General features: G+C 40.4%; 3 protein-coding genes across 3 annotated transcripts; 1 reads left to right on the forward strand and 2 right to left on the reverse strand.

Annotated features, from left to right (window-relative positions):
* Positions 1-835: 835 nt before the first annotated feature.
* LOC103405793 (uncharacterized) lies at positions 836-2,484 on the forward strand. The gene is made up of 5 exons (XM_008344807.4): positions 836-1,182; positions 1,284-1,351; positions 1,596-1,786; positions 1,962-2,088; positions 2,166-2,484. Exons 1-5 carry the CDS (start codon positions 1,023-1,025, stop codon positions 2,295-2,297), a joined length of 678 nt encoding a protein of 225 aa, XP_008343029.2. The 5' UTR covers positions 836-1,022; the 3' UTR covers positions 2,298-2,484.
* A 368-nt stretch (positions 2,485-2,852) lies between these two features.
* Positions 2,853-5,883, reverse strand: LOC103405784 (cytochrome P450 704C1-like). Its single transcript, XM_008344801.4, has 6 exons — positions 5,435-5,883; positions 4,461-4,676; positions 4,085-4,378; positions 3,666-3,986; positions 3,294-3,497; positions 2,853-3,206 (listed from the first exon to the last, which is right to left on the reverse strand). Exons 1-6 carry the CDS (start codon positions 5,726-5,728, stop codon positions 3,024-3,026), a joined length of 1,512 nt encoding a protein of 503 aa, XP_008343023.3. The 5' UTR covers positions 5,729-5,883; the 3' UTR covers positions 2,853-3,023.
* Positions 5,884-14,972: 9,089 nt separating this feature from the next.
* On the reverse strand, positions 14,973-15,398 carry LOC139191381 (uncharacterized). Its single transcript, XM_070812199.1, has one exon. It carries the CDS (start codon positions 15,396-15,398, stop codon positions 14,973-14,975), a length of 426 nt encoding a protein of 141 aa, XP_070668300.1.
* Positions 15,399-22,155: the final 6,757 nt, after the last annotated feature.

Genomic DNA, 22,155 nt, shown 5'->3' on the forward strand with positions numbered 1-22,155 from the left:
TACTCATGCGTCTGGTTTTGAAACTCGTCTCTTAATTTACTGTAATAGTTTTGAACCCTTTTCTCTTCTCCTTAATAATAATAAATTCACAAAAAAAAAAAGACGGAAGAATATTTCTTCATATTTATTCCCTTTCTAATCCCTTCCAAATAAAAAATTATTCTCCACTACCACCTCAATATGAAAGTATAACTCTACATACTTTTTGTGGAAATTTGGTTTAGGCCACAAAAATAATTTTCAATTTCAGTACAAGTTGATGGACATTTCATTTTCTGATATAGGTCAATACAAAAAAAAATATTCCTCAACTTAGGTCAATAAAAAGTAATTTTTCTTCAACCTACTTTACCTCTTCTTTTGATACACAAAAATCAAGGTTTAAAAGGCATTAGGCACTAGTTAGACCGTATGGAAAGATCTAGCGCCGGGGAATTAGGTGAGGCGTACTAAAAAAAATGTATAATAATATGCAAAAACTTAAATTGAAAACTAGAGTGATATATAAAGTACAAAGTAGTAGAACATATTAAAAACATGCTCATCCAAGTATCCAACAAATCTCTTATAATTTAAAAATAAAATAAAATACAAAACGCAAATGATTTATTTTATGTCTAAGTGACAGCTGCGACTTTATGCGATTTTCTTAAATAAATAAAAAAGCAAAATAGTCACATAACAACCCAACCTACCTAGACACACCTTGGTGCACCTCCAACTAGTTGGCCGCTTAGGCAAGTCTAGTGCTCTATTTTATTTTTTAAATACCTTAAAATTAATCGTAGCATTGACTAACCGTGTATTATCTGAGCAGGGCGCGTTTCAAAACATTGACAAAAATAAACGCCACTAATTAACTCAATTCTAATATTGAATCGAATTCTCAATAGCTCCGAATTTAGCAATTTTTAGCCTAATGACTCGGTGGGCCTCAAATACCCCCGAAAACAACAGCCGCCTTGTTGCAGTGATTAGGGTTTACTTTAGACAGAGATAGGACGGAGAAGAGAGAGAGAGAGATGGGTGGTAAAGGAATCAGACGGAGAGAGAAGAATTACAGAGCAGCGCACGGTGGAGGATACACCAGGCTGCCGCCGCCACCTGATTACTCTAAAGCCGACGCCTTGCCCTCTAAGCTTCGCAAACTCCTCGCCTTCACTGCTTCTCATGATCCCAAAGGTTTTTGTCTTCTTCCCGCTTTTCTGAGGAAAATAAATCAATATTATGTTCTTAAATTCTCACTCTTTGATTTTACTTTTGTGAATTTTCAATGGTTTCAGACGATTTGAAGCTCTCAAAAGCTGCTGAAGAAAAAAAGAGGAAAAATGGAGTTGGTGCTGCTGAACCAGTAAGTGCTTTTCTTGTCAATGTGCTTTTGTTTATGGAATTCTGCGTTTAGGGTTTTGGTTGCTAGGTTGGTTGGAACAGTTTGATTAAATTTGAAGCAAGTTTTGGTAATGCAATAGCTAATCCCGTTGAGGTTTAATTTAAGTACTCGTGACTTGCGTATGATTAGGGATGTTTGAATTTGAGTTGGTCACTTTGCATGTTGTGTATAACAAATAAAAAAAAAACAATGGTTATGTGAACAGAAGCCCGAGGATGAAGTCGACTTTGAAACTGGATTTGATGACGAGGGTAATGCTGAGGATTCGGAACATCAACATACGGATGAGAAGAAAAAGAAGAAAAGAAAGAGAAAGCAAGTACAGGACCTTCGGTTTGAAAATGTAGGATTGGAGCAATCAGGAACTCGGCTAAAAAGAAAGGAGCGTAAGAAAAAGTACGTGTTTAACGCCTTATGATCTTCCATCGAATGCGTGTCAATGAATCATATGCAAAAGTGAACAGATTGCAATTTTGCCGGGATATTGTGTCGTTGTAATTTGCAGTGATCATATCAAACACGGTAGCCATATTCTACTGATTAGTGACAACTGACTATGTTTCGTATTCAGGTACTTGGAAGCAAAGAAAAACAAAAAGAAGGGGGGCAAGCCAGAAGAGAATGAAGGCTTCCCTGGACGTGAGGAGATCAGATTTGGAGACGTGGTTCAAGCTCCCCCAAAGTTGGTTGTTCCTAAGGTAGTCATTCTTTATGATACTATGATACAGATTAAAATTATTCAGTTAATTAATAAAAATTCCCCTGCTTTCTAAAGGCGTTGAAGTATGTACAAGATGCTTCTAAGGAGAGGGTTCGAGTCAAGGCAATTGAGGCATACAGGCAGCGCAAAGGATGGAACGCAAGGCCGGGGATTCAACTTCCTCCTCCTGTGACTGGATCATTGTAATCAGCAAAACTGGAATGCATGTTTCTCCTTTTGGCTACTTGCCTGGCAGGTTTTCTGTATCGTAGTTTGCGATTCTACAGGAAACTCTCTTGTGCCTCTGCAATTCTGTAATTTATCCAGCAAGTTTTGATCTAAAAGTGTCCAATAACTTTCGGAAATATGTATCATTCTTGGTTCTTTTGGCTAACTACGTTTACTCATTCTCAAACGTATTGTTTTCTCTCATAAAATATCAAAAATTGTCCCTTGAAAGTGACTCGAGTGCCCGAAATGTGACATTTTTCTACCGACATTTGGATGAAATCCAAAAACCTAATGATAGGCCACCTATCCCACGTTATGTTAGCATTGCTTCGTACTTGTAAGTGAGGAGTTTTGGGTTCAACTCTTCTATCTGGCGAGTTTGATACCAACTTATGGCGGGTTCATTGTGAAGACGGAGACCTGGCCCTGCTCTTCATCCCCAGTAAAATTGGCCTATTTTGAAAAGTTAATAATCCAAAGAAGGCAGTACCAAATTGACAATTCGTAAAAGTTCAGGGGGCTAAACGGTAGTGGATCAAATGGATATTTCATTTCATCTTGATACTTGTACAATATCACTTTAATATAAAAAGGTTGTATACTAAGAGTCTGTTTGTCAACCATTTCGTTTTTTAGGTACAAAAGATGTTACATACCATGTGACATTACACGAAACATCCATACTTGAGTACCAAACCAAATTCAGTCTCTGTGGAAGGCACGAACTTGTAGACCTCCCTTAATGTGAAGATTAATCATCGTCCTGTACGTGACAACTGCGTTCTCATCGCTCAATTTGAACACGAAACAGCTTAAAAAAACAGCCGAGAAGATCTTCAACTGCCTGTAAGCAAACTCCTTTCCGAGACACATTCGCGGTCCGGCCTGTCAACCATCATATTATGCAAAGAAGTTAGAGGGATTTAGACATTTCCTGGATGAAGGTTAGTTTCAAAAGAATTTTTTTAAAACCTGAAAGGCGGTGAACTTAAAGGGGCTCTCCGGCTGGAATACTCCGTTCTCGTTGAGCCATCTCTCTGGTCTGAACTCTTCTGCATCGTCTCCCCATATGAATTTCATCCTCCCCATTGCATATGGTTGATATGATACCATATCTCCTTTCCTCACACTGTATCCATCTGGGAGAGTATCATCTGAAAAGCATATCTTTGCATCCTGCAACCAAGGCGTAATAAGAACAAAACCCGAGGATTATTTACGGAGTTAGGCCTTTCATCTGTGAACTCTATATCTATGGGCGGAGATGGAAACGAAATTTATGATACTTCTGATTGAGTGAAGACAACTATGTGGTAGTGATGATTCGCAGATGATTTTCCTTACCACTGGAACTGCAGGATAGATTCGGAGAGTTTCAGTGATTGCAGCATGGAGATAGTGCATCTTTTCGAGAACATCTTCGCTCAGACTGTCTGCAAACTCGGAAAAGCTTGTGATCCTTTTCATGCCAGTTACTTGCTTCACTTCATGTACAATTTTTTCTTGTACAGAAGGATGCTTGCACAGAAGGTAAATGAACCACGCCAGTGTGGTTGCTGTTGTGTCTTTACCGGCAATAATGAAATTGAGGATTATATCCCGTAAGTATACGGGATTAGTCTCGGACGCTTGCAAGAACCTTGACAAAATATCTTCTCTATCCACCTGCATCGAGCGTAAAAAAAAAAAAAAAAAAAAATTGTATCATGTTTGATGGCTCTAAACCGAATAAGAAACAGAAACTTACAGCTATTGTCACTCACAGTCACAGAACTGTTATCATTTTTCTGCATTTGCTCAATTTTTGTATGGATTAGCTTAAACACAAACTCATCGATGATTTTGATATTTTTTCGTAATGCAGCTTCCGATCCCAAATTCAGAAACTTCTTGATCCTCCAGAAGACATCTACGTAACGCCAGAGGGACAATGCACTTGAATTATCAAAAGCATCACCAAAACTCCTGCCTTCTTGACTGGATCCACACATGTTGTCTAATTCAGTACCAAATGCTACTTTGAAGATCGAATCCAACGTTGACTTCATAAACATATCCTACATTAATGACATAGCTAGTTGATTAGGATAATCAAATTGGCTTGGTTTCTTTTTGAACAACTGAACTTTGCAAACTCACTTGAATATCAATTGTCTGGCTGGCAGTTGCGATCTCCGACAGTTTATCTGCAACTTTTGCTGCATTTTTTTGGAAGACTGCACTGCTGAACTCCCTCAACATCCTTGTTGAGAACTCATGGCTCGATATCTTCCTCTGTTGGCGCCACTTATCACCATCAACCGTAAAAATTCCATCACCCAGAAGATCCTTCAGCAGATTGTAGTTATACCACCCCTGCTCAAAGTTTCAGGGAACAAGTTAGAGCCTCCCTTGTTGCTTAATGCCAACAATTAATTTAGTTTCTGATTTATCCAACATCAATAGTCCTAGCAATAAACTTGGCAATAAACTTCAAATTGACCATAATTTCCTTCTTTATTTTTTCAAAAAGGTTTGTTTTGTGCCTAGAACTGGATTGGATTGTATAATTCATTAGATTCTAAAGGAACAAATAACGAAATTTTGTCCAAGTTTAAGGTAGAAAATGAATTGCTTGTTAAGGAAACTAATCCCTTCCAATCCCCACAAAGTGGTAGGATGTCAACACCCCTATAACTTATACCTTTTAATCCCCACAATGAAAAATCATTCCCCTCCACATTCATGTCTTACTTGGAACGTACTTTGAATCTTATGAGTTGTCCAATCCAATCCAGTACTAAACACCAAACAAGCCCTATATGTCTCCTCTAATGGAAGGTAGAACCTGTCTTGAAAGGTAGCTAAATCAGACAAAGGAAAGGGAAGGAACTTAAATGCCGCATCTGTTTCAAATGGAGAATTGAATGGCTTAGCAAGTAAAAAAGGACCTCGCAGAATCATCACACCTCTTTCATTAAAATGAGATTTTGGTGAAATTTAATTGCAACCCGTTAAAACTATAAACATCTTCTAACAAGCAGACTCGGCGTAGCTAACGAAAGTATAAATCTACAGTCACACACGTTTTTTGGGCAATTAACTGCGCAGATATTGGAGAGATATATACATACCTTGCCATAATTATCAAAATTGGTTTTGAGAATGTACTCAACATTTTTTGGATTGGAGGTGTAAACCTCATTCCTGAAGGGCCCAATCAGCCTGTAGGTCTTGTACTTGGCAGCAAGATCAGTCATGTAGTCATGCAACCTGTTGAAGTTGAGCAGCTGGTGAAGGATTGTGCCAGCAACTGGTGGATACTTCCTCTTTCTCTTGGTCAGTTTCCAAGCTAGGATTTGGGCAGTGAAGATGGATAACAACAAAACCAGAGATGTGAAGAGGAATGGGTATGACAGAAAGTCCATGGCTTGGCTGGTGATGCGTGGTGTGGTAGTTTGTACTTGAGAGAGAGAGAGAGAGAGAGAGAGAGTATTTTATTGATGGTGGAGGTTGCGGGAAGGAAAGGGCGCGTGGAGATCGGTCACAAAGTCTAAAGGAGTTCTTATTTAATAAGCAAATTGATGTGATGCGATCATGTGATGCATATGTAATTCTAACGTCTTTCTGTCCTCATGTGTCGTTTGCGTTAATATCAAAATTTTATGGATACACTTACTCTCGTTTCATGACGTTTTATGACATTCCATGCAAATAATATAACATCATGTAAAGAGACTTGAGAAATTTATATATGATATTATATTATTAGTTTAGAATGCTACGATAATTGTGTACCTCTTGTTTGAGCCTGAAATAATAATTTGGGCCGAAAATGGTTAACCCGAGTTGAAAAGTCACAATCCTTAGCCCATTAGTAATCCCGCAAGCTAGTAGGCTTTTAGCCCAAGAAAGGGTTGATTCAACCGAGTTATCGTGCAAGTGGAATTGTGTGGCTCGATCAAGTCTTAAGTAAACTAAAAAATTTCCAAGGATCAGAATGACCTCTGATTAGGTGCGAATCATTCTAAGGATTAAAATTCATTCTTGATTAGATAAGAATGATTAATTGCATAAAGGAGTCAAGTTCAGAATCTCAGTTGGAATCAAAGAGGTTGAAATTGGATGAATATGAAGTTTTGGCTAAGAAGGGAATTAAAAAGATAAAAAGAGAACATTCAGGTAAATGTCAAGTAAACACAGTCCCATCAGGGCTTACCTCGGCATGCTTGTTCGTCGTGAAAAACATCCCTATAAACAGAAGAGGTTTGGCAACTTGAAATGCTCCTTTAACTCAACAAACAATTCAGACACCCTATGCAATAACGCTCGCTCTACGTGAAACCCTTCTTAAACCTATGAGAAAAATACCATCCTAACCCTCCCGTCAAGACATCTTTAGTTTGGATAAGTAAACAACACTGTGTTGACACTCGACAACACTGTCGGTTTGAATAAGTAAACAACAATATAGTCGTAGAATCAAGCAGCATAGGAGCGCCTTCACTTTGGAAAAATAAACAGCACTGCTTCTAGGTTGGTTGGTTATATATCTAAGTCTCGGCGGGCAAAGAGTTTCTATTTCTTTATCTTAAAAAAGTCACTCCATTAGCTTCTTGGTGAAGTGAGGCATTACCAAGTATTTCGTGTTCGGCACATTGAAAGCCAAACCATTTATTGAACTTCACAATGATCTAGCAACCTTATCTTCAAGTTTTAGAACCTAAGGCCAAGACGCATTCCTTCTTCGGTTGTAAACGCTCAAGTGCAGAAGTGAGCAGTGCATTCGACATCACCACCACATCTATTCTACTCGCCCGACCAAGAGTAGTTGTGATTTGGCATGCCCGCATGAAAGACATAGTTGGCTTATAGTTACTCGGCATGCGTGCACGTAGTAGACATTGTAATTTTTAGGGCCAACATTTTGGCACACCGTGTAAGACCAGTGCTAAGATAACTACAAAGAACCTGACCATTGAAACTTGCTCTGTCAAGAAGAAAACAACGATGAGAAAATCATCTGTAAATCAGGCACCTACAAATCAGGCGCTTGCAAACTAAACAATTGTGTTTCCTGGTGTATAACTTGCACAAGATCATCATGTTGCCGTCACACCAAAGCCTATGGCGCGCCGAGAGGTAGAAATAACTTTCAGGCTGTCAGAAGTGACCAACTATGTTTATTAAAAAGAGAACGAGATCCATCAATTCTGAACCTCAGGAAGGTATAGTCGAAAAGGTAGATGAAGAAGACAATGAAGCTTCAGACATACCTCTTAGATTTTTCTTTCTACATAGACTCGTCGAACATACCAAACATTTAGAGAACACTTTGGCGCATGAGCTTGGCCGACTTAACCTCAAGCAGAATACAGATAATCATTACCACGAGGGGATACAACCATCCCATAAGGAAAAGAATTGTCTATTAACAACATTATCCACTAAAATTCTGCAATATAGGCTGGATACCACTGTTGAAAGACATGGGGCGATCGTAGTACCACCTAAAAAGAAAGTATCTCTTAGTGAAAACAGAACCTTACATACACAACAGCTTAAGGCCAGTACAAGTGAAAATAGAGTCAGTTAGAAGTTTCCTTATGTGCTATCACCTTTGAATGGCATGGCTAGGATGGAAAAAAGAGGAGACGTGACAATTAACATAGAGGAAATTCAACGGATGATTGATTCGGCCGTGAACCCGATTTTAGTTTGTTCCCTGGCGAATCAAGTTTGTCCTTCCTGGAACACATTGCTCGATTCATAGCCAGTGTGGAGATGCCAACCATGACTTCCACAAGTTATGACTACTCAATTTCTCTTTGACTTCAGTCACATTTTCGTGGTATATTAACTTGTTGTCGAACTCATTGCAAACTTGGGACGACTTGGTTAGAAAATTCCATGAGCAATTTTGTAGGGTTGGAATAGAAGTGTCAGTGTCATCCTTGGCAAGAGTGGCTCATGCACAGATTATTTGCTTGCCGAGTACCTTTATCACTTTCGACCATCTCTAACTCTTGGGCTAAAAGCTAAATTTTTTAGCCCAGAAACAACTTTTCTGTTTCAACCCTTTTAGCCTAAAATTTTAGCTTGGGATTATTAGAATAAACTTAGCCTATTTTTTATCTTAAATTAACTTTAAAAAAAAATTATGTAGGCTATTGTACATTTATTTTATGAATATTTTAATCTAAAAATATTTAAATTCCGATAAATACTGAAAAATCACTAAATCGATACATGAAACTTATGAAACACTATGGAAGAATATGAAAATCATGATAGAGATGTATAAACACAAAATACATAAAACACACACACATAACACATGTGAAGCACATACAAAACACATGTGAAGCACGTACACATATGAAGGACATACAAAACTTTCAACTTTCACCAATCGTTCAACTTTCACTAAACTTTCAACTTTCACCAATCGTTCAACTTTCACCAAACTTTCAACCTTCATCAATCTTTTAACTTTCATCAATCATTCTCTATATAAACACAAGTTGAATATCAATTTGATCACACAATCTTTCAACCTTCAATCATCCTCTATATTCACCTATCTTTCAACTTTCGAAGTGTTTTTGTTTCATAAAAATCCTCAATAGCTCATTAATGGGTGATAGAAGAAGGCGTAGCAGGGCAATGCAGATGACACAATACCAATCATAAACACCACCACCGTCCCTCTTGCCATTGTTGTAGTTTTCATGAAACTTTTCAATGATTTTATCCCACACAACCTTTTTATTTTGATCCGTGCCAACTGCACCATCTTCGCTAACTGAAACCCATGCCAAGCATAAAGCAACATCTTCTTCACAGGTCCAATTACGACCTCTAATATGCTCTCTTGCCATGTTGAACAATTTGGAAATGGAAAGAAATGGTAGAAAGAAAAATTGAAGAATTGTAGTTGAAAATTGAGTTTTGTGTGGATGTTTGAACAAATACATAGGTATTCATAGAGTTTTTGGGTGAATTTTGAGTTAAATAATTTTTTTAATTATTTTAGCATTTGGATTTAAATTTGGACCGTTAGATCTTTTTTTTTACCGTTAGATTTGATTATATTCAATCTTAGCCGTTTGATTCAATGTATTTTAAATTACATTTAAAAAAAACAAATTTTGAATCTGGACCATTGAATCAACCAACGGTCCGTAAAGCCCAGTCGTAGGATGCAGAAAAGAGTCGTTGGGCTTTGGTTGGTGGCCGACAGCAGCCCTGACAGTGGTCCCCCTGTCGAGCGTTGAAGCCAAACGGCTTGCATGGGGCGAGTGCGTGAGTGAACGGGTCGAGACTGGGCTCCATTTGGGCGAGTCCATGAGTTTGCGGGCTATTTCTTGGGGGGGGGTATTTGGCCTTGGTTTGGCATTTGGCTTGGGTTGGGTTTGGGGGGGGGGGGGAATAAGTGGGGTAATTTGGCAAATAGTCTAGGGTTGGGTGTGTGGTCCTAAGGTAGCAAAAAATTGTTGCAAAGTTCCTTTGCATGAGTATGTCAGGATATCTCAAAATGATCTTACTATGGAATTCAAGAAGAAGTTTCTCGACATGAATTTTCGAGACATTTACAAACTAGCCGAGCTTTTTGAGCAGTATGACCTTTTGCTTAAGGAGGAAATCGCCACAAAATAGCATCTCAAGGAACGATATACAAGAATCCAGTCGTAAGGTACGGTTCAACTGAGGGCAATGGGGACACCATATGTCAACATTGATGTTGCAGAGATTGTTATTGATAATTCATTTGTGTGCAAGGCGTTGTCTCACACCAACTCAAAAGACATGAAGACATAAACAACTTCGATTAAGGCTGTAGTCCAAACTTCGAAAGTATACACTTTTGATATCACTAAGGTTGATATTTTCAATTAACTCCTAACGGCGATGATGATCTAGCTTTGGCCACATCATGTTATACCTAAAGCCAAAGACTTAAAGGTAGGGATGGGTACGGTTCCATTCGGTTTGATGTTTTTGCTGAAATCGAAAACCAAACCGAATTTATTGTTCGGTTCAATTCTCCCTAGTTTTTTTTTCGATTCGGTATAAGTTCAATTCAATTTTTTCTGGTTTGGTTTTAGTTTGGTTCAGGTTTTTTGTTAATTTTTATTTATTTTGTTTTCTAGAGTTCTAATCCTTTATATGCATAATGATGAATCAATATCCTTTCATCATCACACAAACATTAATAAAACAATTTTGGAGAGAAGAAAACAAATATAAAATTTACAAAGATTCTTACAAAATTAAAGAAAAATACTTGCAAAGAAACCAAGTTACAACCCACAACCCAGCCAAACTGGCCTTTTCTGCCATATCTAACATTCCAAACCAGACCAAGACTCTACAATTTAGGTCTCGGATCTTCGCCACCCATTTCTCTTAAGACCTCTACAATACGCCTTGGTATTTCTTAATCTTGTTACTCTTCTCTGTTGCTTTGCACTTCGAAGGCTTTGTTGGTTTTGAAGGAGAAAGGTCTTCGATTTTGACCTTGTTGATGATGTGCTTCACGAGGACCCACTGTTTATGGCTCGACAAGGCTTCTACTTCGTCGGAGAAGGAGATCAACTATATTATCGAGTTTGGGAAATGTGTGCAAGGATGAAAGAATTTAGATAAGGTGGACGAGATGGGTGAGGACGGAAGTATTGAAGTGAAGCAGCAAAATTAGCTTTGGTTAAATACCCAGATAAAACAACGTCGTTTTAGGGAAATGGTTAATTCAGTTTGGGTCGGTTCGGTTTCTGAACTCCAGAAACTGAAACTACACCAATCCATTTCAGTTTAGTTTTTTAATTTCAGTTCGATTTTTTCTATTTCAATTTGGCTTTCGATCCCGTTTATTTGGTTTTTGGTTTTTCGAACCCACCCCTACTTGAAGGAGAAGGCTTATTGCAAGTTTCACAATTCTAACAAGCAACCACAATTGCGTGGTATTTTGCGATGCTATCTAGGATTAGATAGACAACAACAAACTTAAGTTCCCTGAGAAGGCATAGATGTTAGTCGATATTGACTTATTTTCAACAACAATAATCAATATGGTCAATGCCTATGTGCTCAAAAGAAATGGACAACAAAGGCTGATGGTTGGTGAGAATCATCCTCTGGCTATACCTTATGTGCCTAAGCAAAGTTCTCAGCCAAGGTTGAAAATTAACCTCACCCATCACAACACTTCTCCACACCAGCCTGAGCTGACTTCTTATGCTAATACTAATTCTGCCAGTCATGCTTCTGGTGACTAGATGAACTAGTGGTATTATGCAGTCGATATAAACCAGAAATCATTATTGTGGGGCCGAAAACTATTACTAGGCCTATTGGTCTAATTATTCTGGGTCACCTCAAGACCCCAGACATCTAACTAGGGGTGGGTAAACTGGTATAAAAACCACGGGTTGGGGTGGGTACGGGCCGGTTCCAATTTTTTGAGAATAGAAATGGGGTGGGGTGGGGTGGGTCCATAGTATTTAAGGGGCGGGCTGAGTCCTAGGATTTGGAATAACGGGGCCCTGGACGGCCCGTTTCTAGTTATAACAATAAACAACCATTTCATAATTCTCTAACCCTAATCCATTATCCATTCCATCCTTATTGGACTTAAACAAACTCCAATTCGAGTCATCTCCTTCACCACCACGACGGCACCACGTATTCCTCGTTCTCTTCTCTCTCCCACTCTCGAATTGATTGCATCGATTCTTCAAGATCTTTGTTGAACAAATTTGGATGGAGCATCGAAACTCAAAATGCCTAGGAGATCAATCAGAAGGATATGGAATTCATCTTGGGTTTGGTAGGTGATGGTTTTACCGTCGTGGTGACGGACATATCCATCGTGCAAAACATATAGAATCATGGTGCTCGACACCCAAAAGCTTATCCCAGCTAGTGGCATGCCCGGTAACAGGGTTTAGTTCATGAAATATATACAGAAGAGCATGGTTTTGTATCAGTTCTGTAATGTGATCCTATTGACCACCGTGTTGCTGCCATCGTCGATCTGAGTCAGATTGGAGCTTCGCGCCATCGTCGTTGATTTGATTTGAGAGACAGAGACCTTGATTTAGGATTGGGAGAGATGAGCAAGAGAAACGAGGACCACCACCTTCATCGATTCACCACCGGTGGTTTATATACTGGTATGAATAGCTTCAAACCCATTGATTTCGTTGGCAGTGGAAGTAATCTAGAACTGTGGAATGTTCTGGAGCTCTATATCAAAACTAAAAAAAAAAAGTAATTGGACCCATGGACCCGCCCCGTTTCAAACGGGCCGAGTTAGGGTCGGTTCCCAAACTCAAAATTCCTTAACCCGATCTAGCCCTTCATGTTACTGTTTAAAACGGGTAAGGTCTGGTTCCTCCAAAATTAGGCCCGCCCCAGCCCTACATTTAACCATTTGGCCGAGGCTCACATCAAAGTTCTTCAAGAGTTTTCGATCAACTTGGGCCATAGTCTGGAAATTATAAGCCTTAAGTTCAACGACGACTTGATTTTGATGGAGGATTTTACCACGAAGACTACTTTGACAGTTCTGTAAAAGTATATACAGAAGAGCATGGTTTTGTATCAGTTATGTAATGTGATGCCATTGACCAATGTGTTGCTGCCATCGTTAATCTGAGTCAGATTGGAGCTTCGCTCCATCGTTGTTGATCGAATTTAAGAGACAGAGACCTTGATTTAGGATTGAGAGAGATGAGCAAGAGAGACGGGGACCACCACTTTCACCGATTCACCACTAGTGGTTTAGATGCTGGTATGAATAGCTTCAAACCCATCGATTTCGTTGGCAGTGGAAGTAATCTGGAATCGTTGAAAGTTCTGGAGCTCTGTATAAAAAAAAAAGTAATTAGACCCATGGACCCGCCCTGTTTCAAACGGGCTGAGTTAGGGTCGATTCCCAAACTTAAAATTCCTTTACCTGGTCCAACCCTTCCTATTATTGTTTAAAACAGGTAAGGTCTGGTTCCTCCAAAATTGGGCCCGACCTAACCCTACATACCCAGCCCAGCCCAACCCTACATCTAACCATTTGGTCGAGGTTCACATCAAAGTTCTTCAAGAGTTTTCGATCGACTTGGGCCATAGATTAGAAATTATAAGCCTTATGTTCAGCGATGGCTTGATTTTGATAGAGGATTTTACCACAAAAACTACTTTGACAGCCAGGTAGGAGATATAGGTGTGTCAACTCCATAACGGACATTCAAACTGCCAAAGCCAACAGATACTTAGTTGTATAGGTATAACCTTCTAACCGGTGCATACATTGCGATGTCTAAGTCATAAAATGCTGGTGGCAGCGTAATGTGCTCATGGCTACCTTCAAATTTTGTTGGTGATGTGACTGTACTTGAAGTTTTGAAGTTTTAAGTTGACTATGTACCTTTGTTTGATGAGGGATTAAGTCATGACGTAGTTCAAGGGAATGATGGGTTTTTGGCAATTTTAATGGTGATTATGATGATGATTTTGTTTTTTTGTTTTTTTTGTTTTGTTTTGCATTACACAGTTTATGCTCTTGTGGGCCAGGAGCATTAGGTGTCGCCTTTTAAGCTCATGCGAACAAGGAGCGTAGTGTGTCATTTGGTGCCGTTTACAGTTTAGACTTATGCAGATGAGGAGTGTTGTGCTGTTTGCAGTTTAGGCTCGTGCAAGCGAGGAGCATTATATGTCATTTGGTGCCGTTTGCAGTTTAGACTTATGCAGGCGAGGAGTGCTATGCCGTTTACAGTTTAGGCTGGTGTAGGCAATAAGCATTGAGTGTTTTCCTTAGGGGTAGTAGCGCTTCAAGAATCTTCCGTTGATAGGGCCGATCTTCAAGCCATCTTTCGCCATGATTAAGTAGGCACCGTTGGTGTATACCTCTTGTATTAGGTAAGGTCCATCTTTGATGTAAACTTGCCTTTTGTTTTGTGAGTTATGATGATGGGCCTTCGTAATGCCAAGATAAGATCTCCAGTTTGGAAAGACCTTGGGTAGACCTTTTTGTTAAACATCTTGGATAGCCAGGCTTGGTAGCATTCCAGGTGTTGTTGAGCTTCGAGCCTCCTTTCGTCGAGTGCTTCCAACTCTTGAAGTCGCAGCTTTGCATTTTCCTCTTAAGTCAAACCTTCTTGTATATCCATCCTTAGTGAGGGGATTTGACTTTCAAGTGGCAGAACAACCTTCACGCCATATACAAGAGAATAAGGCGTAGCTTGGGTAAAAGCCCTATATGTCATCCTATATGCCCAAAGTGCTTTGCTTATTCTTTCATGCTAGCCTTTGTTTGTTTGGCTGATCACATTCTTCAGGAGGTTGCACAACATTTTGTTGAATGCTTTTGCAAAACCATTGGCCGAAACATGATACATAGAAGACTTGTGTTGCATGAACTTGTATTTATCGTAGAGCTCGTCTATTAATCGGTTAGAGAACTGTTTTCCGTTGTCAGAGATGATGTAGCGAGGCACACCATATCTGTAGATGATATGCTCATTAATGAAACGAACAACAGTTTCCTTCTTGACTTCCCTTAGGGGTACGACTTCAGCCCATTTGGAGAAGTAATCTGTTGCAGCTAAGATGTAGGCCTCTCTAGCAGATGATTTTGGTGCGATTGGTCTTACGACGTTAGAGGAAGCGAGGTGCTCATCGACGTATTTTAGAGTGATGTTTAGGAACGTCCGGAAGCTTTCCATGCTCCAAGTAGTCAATCAATGGCTGTCTCCACTCTTTAGTGTTGACTGAAAGTATTGAGATGATGTTTGTATCATCCAGTAGCGTTTCAATGATAAGCGGGATCACCCTTCTTTGGCAAACTGGCACGTCTACAGCTTCGTCTTCTCCAAGCGCCATACTTGATGCTAAGTTAGCGAGAGTGTCTGCCAGTTGATTTTCTTTTCTTAGCACATGTTTTAGCATCACAGACTCGAACTTTCGGAGTAGTTGAATTTCTAGTCGGAAATATGGGACGAGATCATCTTTCCTCACTTCATATTCAGTTAAGAGTTGATTGATTATGAGCTTGGAGTCGCCATACACTTCTAGCGTTATGATTTCCATGTCAACCACCATTTGGAGTCCGATAATTAGCGCTTGGTATTCAACGATGTTGTTAGAGCATAACTCACTTAGTTGGAAGGAATAGGGTAGTAATTGTCTTTGTGGTGACATGAATACTACTCCTGCCCCTGCTCTGTCTACTCGTGCCAATCCATCAAAGAACATTGTCCATATCAGGAAGATGTCGACGTAGAACACCTCCTCGTCAAGCAAGTCATTTTAGATTTTCCAATCGGTTGGGATTTGATGATCGACAAGGAAGTCTGCTAGTGTTTGTCCCTTAATGACTTTAGCTGGAATGTGGATGATTTCATATTAATTGAGATGCAACGCCCATTTTGCTAGTCGCCCCATCAAAATTGGCTTGGACATGGCGTATTTGACTGGGTCAGCTTTGGCAACTTTTTATGCTTTCGAAAGCATTGCGGCAAGCGTCATCCCATATGAATGGAGGGTCATTCTTCACAAGTTGACTAAAGGGTTGATAGGGTCCTGCGAGGTTGGAGATGAAGCGTCTTATGAAGGCAAGCCATCCTTATAGACTTTTTAACTCGTGTAGATTCCTTGGCTTAGGCATGCTTTAAATGGCCTTAATCTTTGATTGGTCTACATCAATGCCACGGTGCTTGACAATAAAGCCAAGGAACTTCCCAGAGGTGATGCCAAATGCACATTTTAACGGGTTCAGCTTGAGGTTGTAGTATCGTAGTTTGTCGAACACCATTCGTAAATCCTTCAAATGATCGGATCTCTTCTTGGTCTTGACAACTACATCATCTACGTAACATTCTATGTGTAGCATGTCGTTGAAGATCTTTTGCATGGCGCGCTGATATGTGGCTCTAACGTTTTTTAAACCAAAGGGCATTACCTTGTAGTAGTAGATACCTTTTGGGGTGCGGAAAGCTGTTAGTTCCTCGTCTTCGGGAGCCATACGAATTTGATTGTACCCAGATGTGTCATCCATGAATGATAACGCTTCATGGCCAGTGGTCGCGTCCACCATGATTTTAATGATTGGTAAGGGAAAGTCTTCATTTGGGCAAACATCGTTGAGGTCTCGGAAGTCTACATAAGCACGTATTTGTCCAAATTTTTTAAAGACAATGACAATGTTAGAGATCAACTTAGGGTATTGTACCTCTCAAATGAAGCCTACTTCGATTAACTTATCGATCTTGGCCTCAATTTGTGGGATAAGTTCAGATTAATAGCGTCTTTGAGTTTGCTTTATCGGTTGCGTTCCAGGCTTGACTGCCAGATGATGTATGGAAATGGTATGGTCAAGGCCGACATTTCCTTATAGGTTCAAGCAAAGACATCTTTGTGCTCCAAGAGCAGTTGGTAGTACTCATCGATCTTATTTGCACTTAGTAGTGCATTTACGAAGATAGGTTTTGGCCCATCGCTTGTGCCTAGATTAAGCTCCTTGAGATTATCAATCGTGTCTTGCCCTCCGTCTTCGAGTTGTGGTGGCGCAACAGTGACGTCCTCATCGGGGATTTCTTATTCTTTGTCTTCTTAGATCGTGATGTGGAAGACGTCTTGGACCTCATCTTTAGTGCCATCTTCTTAGGCTTGTTGGCGTGAAGATTGGCCAGTATGGATGATGGTGCGCCTTCTTACCTTCAATGGTCCTTTTGTGTCAACCTTCAAGGTTGCTTGGCGTTTCATCCTTGAAGGAATTGAGCTTCGAACGTCGTCTTTTTCTGCTAGACTGTCGAGCTTTTCCTCCTTTGGCACTATCTTTCTCTTTCTAAAAGACTTTTTGGTTTCTTTAAGTTTTTCCAAGGCCAACCATCATGGATGAGAGCTAGCCATGTTGCTTTTTTTCTTGGGTTTTGACAACCTTTCGAAAGCAGAGCTTTAAGGTGTTGGCATGTTAAGCCTTTTAAAGACAGAGGTTCGGGCTTGATCACCAATGCGATCAAATGCTGAAATTCTGGGTTTTGAACGATTCAGCCTATTAAAAACTGGTGTTCGAGATGCGGGTTTAGGCTCATCTTGACTTTTTTTCAACGTTCACACTAATGTGCTGAGCTTTAGTGTTTTTCTCTTTTCTTGAAATCTTCATGAGCGTATTTGGTGTGAAGCTAAGTCCAGCTTTGTTGTTGTCAACTCCGTAACCATGCTCTTTCAACTTCTTCTGAGTCTTGATGAGGTCATGTTCTTTGTCTTTGACGATGTTTGAAACCTCTATTCCAAGATTTAAAGGGGAGGCGAAATCGTACCCAACCTTTGACATGAGTTTGTAGGCGTTTGGGTCGAAACCTTTTTTAGTTATCTTGGTTGGAAGATTGCTCGGTTCTACCCCATTTGGCAGGGGTTTTACGAAGCCTTGAGGTGGCTTTGAGATTTTAGCATCGCCTAGCTGTGTCAGAGGTAAAACTGCATTTGCCTTAAGCAGCTTTATGTCGTCCTTATGCAACTTTGCTTGTTTCAAACAGGGAGTGCCCACTCTTTTTTCTGGACATCAGGATGTATCGGAAGACAAGTGTGTTTGATCCTTTTGAGGGCGTCACATTTCCTTTGGTTGTTTTGAGCTTAACAGGCTCATCGTCGTTTTTGCTTTAAGATGGCACGGCTTCCCCTTCTTGCTCTTTGGGCACGGCTTGCCACTAATTCTTTTTTGGTACAGCTTTGCTTGTGGACTTGATCTCATTTGGAAGAGCTTCAGGCACCTTATCTTCATCTATGTAGAACTTGGTGTCCGTGAAGTGTGATTCAGCTTTGGTGAATGGCTTGGTATGGCCTTGTATCACCTTTACTCATTCTCGGTAGTATTTTAAACATTGGTAGAGGGTGGACGGCACCACTCCATTCTCATGAATCCAAGGCTTTACCAAAAGCAAACTGTAGGAAGTTCTCGCATCAATCACATGGAATATCGTGCTCAACTTGAGTTTGCCAATGGTCATCTCAACATGGACCATGCTAATCGTTTTTTGTCCTTCTTGGTTGAAACCTTGGATTAGCAGACGGCTTCGGGTCAGTTCAACCACCTTGATGTTGATTGTAATCATTGTTGACTTTGGCATGATGTTTAAGGCTAAACCACCATCCACAAACATTTGGTTGACTTTGTGCTCATTCATGTACCCAGAGACGAAGAGATGATGGTTGTGAGGCTTTAACCCTAGCAGCAAGTCTTCGTCAATGAAGATGATTGCCTCATGGATGGCACAATATGTGGCGTATTCATGTGCCGAAGCTCCAGGCTTTTGTCCTTGGTTTCTTGCACTTTGTGGTCGTCAGGACTCGCCAAGACTGCTATTAGTGCTCTTTGTATCTCTTTGGGCAATCATAGCGCCTCTTTGATGCTAAAGTATGACGTCATGCTTTTTTTAGGAGTTAGAGTTTTCTCTTCCTTAACGGCTATAGCTTTCCCTTTTGAGGGCTCTTCTATCTCTACTTCAACCATGTGACAGGCAACGGTAGTGTAGTGTTGGAAGAAATCCCTCGGGAAGTACTCATGCAAGGAGACGGGAATGTATGGCTCTTGCTCCATAGGTTCCCCAGCGTATGCCTGCTTAGTAGCTCTTACGTTTTTCCTGGGCTTCCTATTGTTACGGTGGCGGTGCTTTCTTACTTGTTCCACTTTTGGCTTTGTGGCTTGTGGTCTTAGTTTCCTTGTCTTTTTGTGGGTCACCAATGTCCATCCTTCTTCATCGTTGATAAGTGCATATCGTCGGTAAATGCATTTTGTTTACTTACCCTTAGCGAGGGCTGTGTAGAAGGTGTCGTGTAGCTTAAATAGGGATGAGAATGGGCATGTGTTACTTGGAAAGGCACGAGATCGAACGAACCAAACACAATTACAGTAGAGTGTGTTGCAGATGTGTCTTCAAGATCGAGTTCAATTTGCCCTTGTTGTGCCAGCTTCATGATGAGCTCCTTGAGGATGAAGCACTTGCCAACAAGATGACTCACGATATGATGGTATTTGCAATACCTAGGATCATTAACATGATTCATCTCTTCTAGGCGCTTGTACTTAGGTAACTCGATCACCTTTTTCTCCAATAGATCGTTTAGCATTGCGGTCATGTTAGAGTCCAAAAAAGGTACGTCTTTTGCTCCAGCTCCCTCAATGTGTTCTGTACTTATCTTGGGTGCGAGAAGGCTCACCTTTTTTTATCTCCTTTACTTTGTTCTTGGAAGAGATCTTGACGAACACATGGGAGGTCTTGACGGGGGTAGTGTTGACGGTAAAAGCTTCATTGGCGGGCTTCTTCCCAGTCTTGTCTATATTCGGAATGAAAATCTTGTCCTTCTTGAAGTCGGTGATTGGTTCATTTTTTCCATGGTTGGCGATACTTAGCTCCATGTCATGGGAATGAGTCACCAGTTCCTCAAATGTCCTCGGCTTTATGCCTTGGAGGATGTAGTGTAGGTCCTAGTGTATGCCTTGAATGCATATCTCAATGGCGAAGGTTTCAAAAAGCCGATCCTTACAATCCATACTTAATGAGCTCTATATGTTGATGTAGTCCAAGACCGGTTCATCCTTCCATTACTTTATACTTGTAAGCTCCAACATACTTACAATGCGGAATGAGCTGTAAAAGTGGTTGAAGAATTCCCTTTCAAGCTGGTCCCAACTGTTGATGGATTCAAGCTCGAGGTTGGTGTACCAGTAAAAAAAATTACCTTTCAGCGAGCGCATGAACTGTTTGACGAGGTAGTCCCCCTCTGTTCCAGCGTTGTTGCAAGTTTCTATGAAATAGGCAATATGTTGTTTAGGATTGCTCTTTCTATCGAATTGCATGAACTTTGGCGGCTGATAACCCTTTGGCATCCTCAAGGCGTCAATCTTCTTGGAGTGGGGCTTTGAGTACAGCACGGAGTTATGTGAGCTTTCTTGGTACTGAGCTTTGATGGTGCTAGTGATCATCTCCTGCAACTGCTGGATAGAGAGATCCCATGAGCGTTGTCGCTTGGTCTAGCTTCTCTTCGACTTTCTCCACCAGAGGCTCTTCCTTTTTGTCCGTTTCCTCTTTTGGTGGATCAACCTTCGGGTCAGTTTTGTCGTCGTGTTGCACCTTTAGATAGTTAACGAACGTAGCAATTTGTAAGTCTTTCTTCTCCACGGTCCTTATCAGCCTTGCAATTGCTTCACTCATTTGAGCTAGCTACTCCTCGATGGAAGTTGTGCTAGTAGTCATGACTTCCATGGGTACGGAACATAAGCTGCTTGAGTCGGCATCAAAAGTCAAAGACTCAGAGTACTTCATCTGGCTTTCTTCCCTTGGTGCCCTTAGCGAGGCCAGCGTGATCACAAGTTCGTGCCTTGGGTGCTCTTGCTGCTTCAGCAGAGTTGATGGAGGGGTAGAAGGCACGGCAGATAGAGTTCTTGCCTTGCTTGGGGTTGTGACGCCTAAGGTGCCACCACTTGCGGCAAAGATACCTTGTTATTCGCGTTAGTAGCGGGAACATCTTGATCTTTCCTTGATGCCATTCGTGTTTTTTTGTAGATTTGAAGATAGAGATGAGAGGCAGAGAGATCCTACTAGGCGTGCCAAATTTGTAAACACAAAAATTTTGTATCGAATGAAACGAGAATACGTGTACAAAGTAGATTTGTATTGATTTGAATTTTTAGGTTACAATCTCTGTTTACAACTTTTCCTCTGATTCAGTTTTCAAATTTGATGTAGATGAGTGATTGTTGATCCTTGGGTCGCAATGACTTGATCTTAGACGAACGGTTGAACAATTGGTTCAAGTTTTGAGCTTGAAACGATGTGTGGATGGTCTTCACCTCAGGGGTGCAACAAAAGTAGTGTTTGATGTGGGATTTCGTTGCTTCGAGGGTCTTGGCGACTTGATCTTAAAACGAACGTTGCTACAAGTTTATAAGCGTGCAACAAAGTCTTGAAGGAATCAGCACGAGCGCTTGTTAATTCTTCAAGGAAGTGCTTCGGCTTTGGTTGAATGTTCTTCGAATAGAGCTTTGGTAGCATATTTGTGTTCAAAGGTTTTGCAAAGGTTCTTCTGTGTAGAGATTTTTCGACCCTTATGCTTGTGGGAGGACCTTGTATTTATAGACTTCTCAAGGCTTGCCTTTAGAATGATTTTAGGCATGTTTTGTGTCTTAATTTCAGCCACTTTACTCCCTTGGCCAAATTTAAGGATCTTGTTGCCTATTTTGTGAGCAATCTTCAATTCTTACTTGTTTTACGAATATGCTTTTGCTTTCTTTCCAGTTTTAGGATCAATTTGGATTCCCTAGCCGAATTTAAGGGGAATTCTCCCTTATTGCCAAATTTTAGGGAAGTTTTATACTTCCTTCGCTTGACTTGTGCCACATATCATTGATGATTTGTCCATTTGTGATGAGTTATATGCCACGTGGAGCTTTGCGATGCATCATTTATATGCAACGAAATTTACATGTCTACAAATACAAAGATTGTTTTGCTTTGAATTATCATGAGATGCCTGCCCTAGATAGATCTTTAGTTGAACACAAGCTTAAAATGAAATAAAAAACATTGTAAGCCATTTCGCCAACCCCCACGCTGATGCTCGACCAAATTACAACTCGGCATCAAAGACGAGTTATTCGTTTATTAAATGATGGTTTTATTCGGACGGCTCAGTATATGAAATGGTTGGCAAACATTATGCCAATCGTAAATAAAAATGGCACTCATCGGATTTGCATTGATTTTCACAGTCTAAATTTGGCTACACCTAAGGATGGATACCCAATGCCAATTTCTAATTTGCTAGTTGATGCTGCAACGACCATGAAATTTTTCTTTTA

Source organism: Malus domestica, chromosome 02, assembly GCF_042453785.1.
Source record: "Malus domestica chromosome 02, GDT2T_hap1".
NCBI lineage: Eukaryota > Viridiplantae > Streptophyta > Magnoliopsida > Rosales > Rosaceae > Malus > Malus domestica.

Coding starts and splice junctions, on each gene's coding strand:
- LOC103405793 (XM_008344807.4), top strand. CDS start 1,023: ATGGGTGGTAAAGGAATCAGACGGAGAGAGAAGAATTACAGAGCAGCG. Junction 1,183..1,283: donor TGCTTCTCATGATCCCAAAG/GTTTTTGTCTTC, acceptor CAATGGTTTCAG/ACGATTTGAAGCTCTCAAAA. Junction 1,352..1,595: donor GAGTTGGTGCTGCTGAACCA/GTAAGTGCTTTT, acceptor TTATGTGAACAG/AAGCCCGAGGATGAAGTCGA.
- LOC103405784 (XM_008344801.4), bottom strand. CDS start 5,728: ATGGACTTTCTGTCATACCCATTCCTCTTCACATCTCTGGTTTTGTTG. Junction 4,677..5,434: donor ATTTTGATAATTATGGCAAG/GTATGTATATAT, acceptor AACTTTGAGCAG/GGGTGGTATAACTACAATCT. Junction 3,207..3,293: donor TTAAGTTCACCGCCTTTCAG/GTTTTAAAAAAA, acceptor GATGGTTGACAG/GCCGGACCGCGAATGTGTCT.
- LOC139191381 (XM_070812199.1), bottom strand. CDS start 15,398: ATGGTGGTTGACATGGAAATCATAACGCTAGAAGTGTATGGCGACTCC.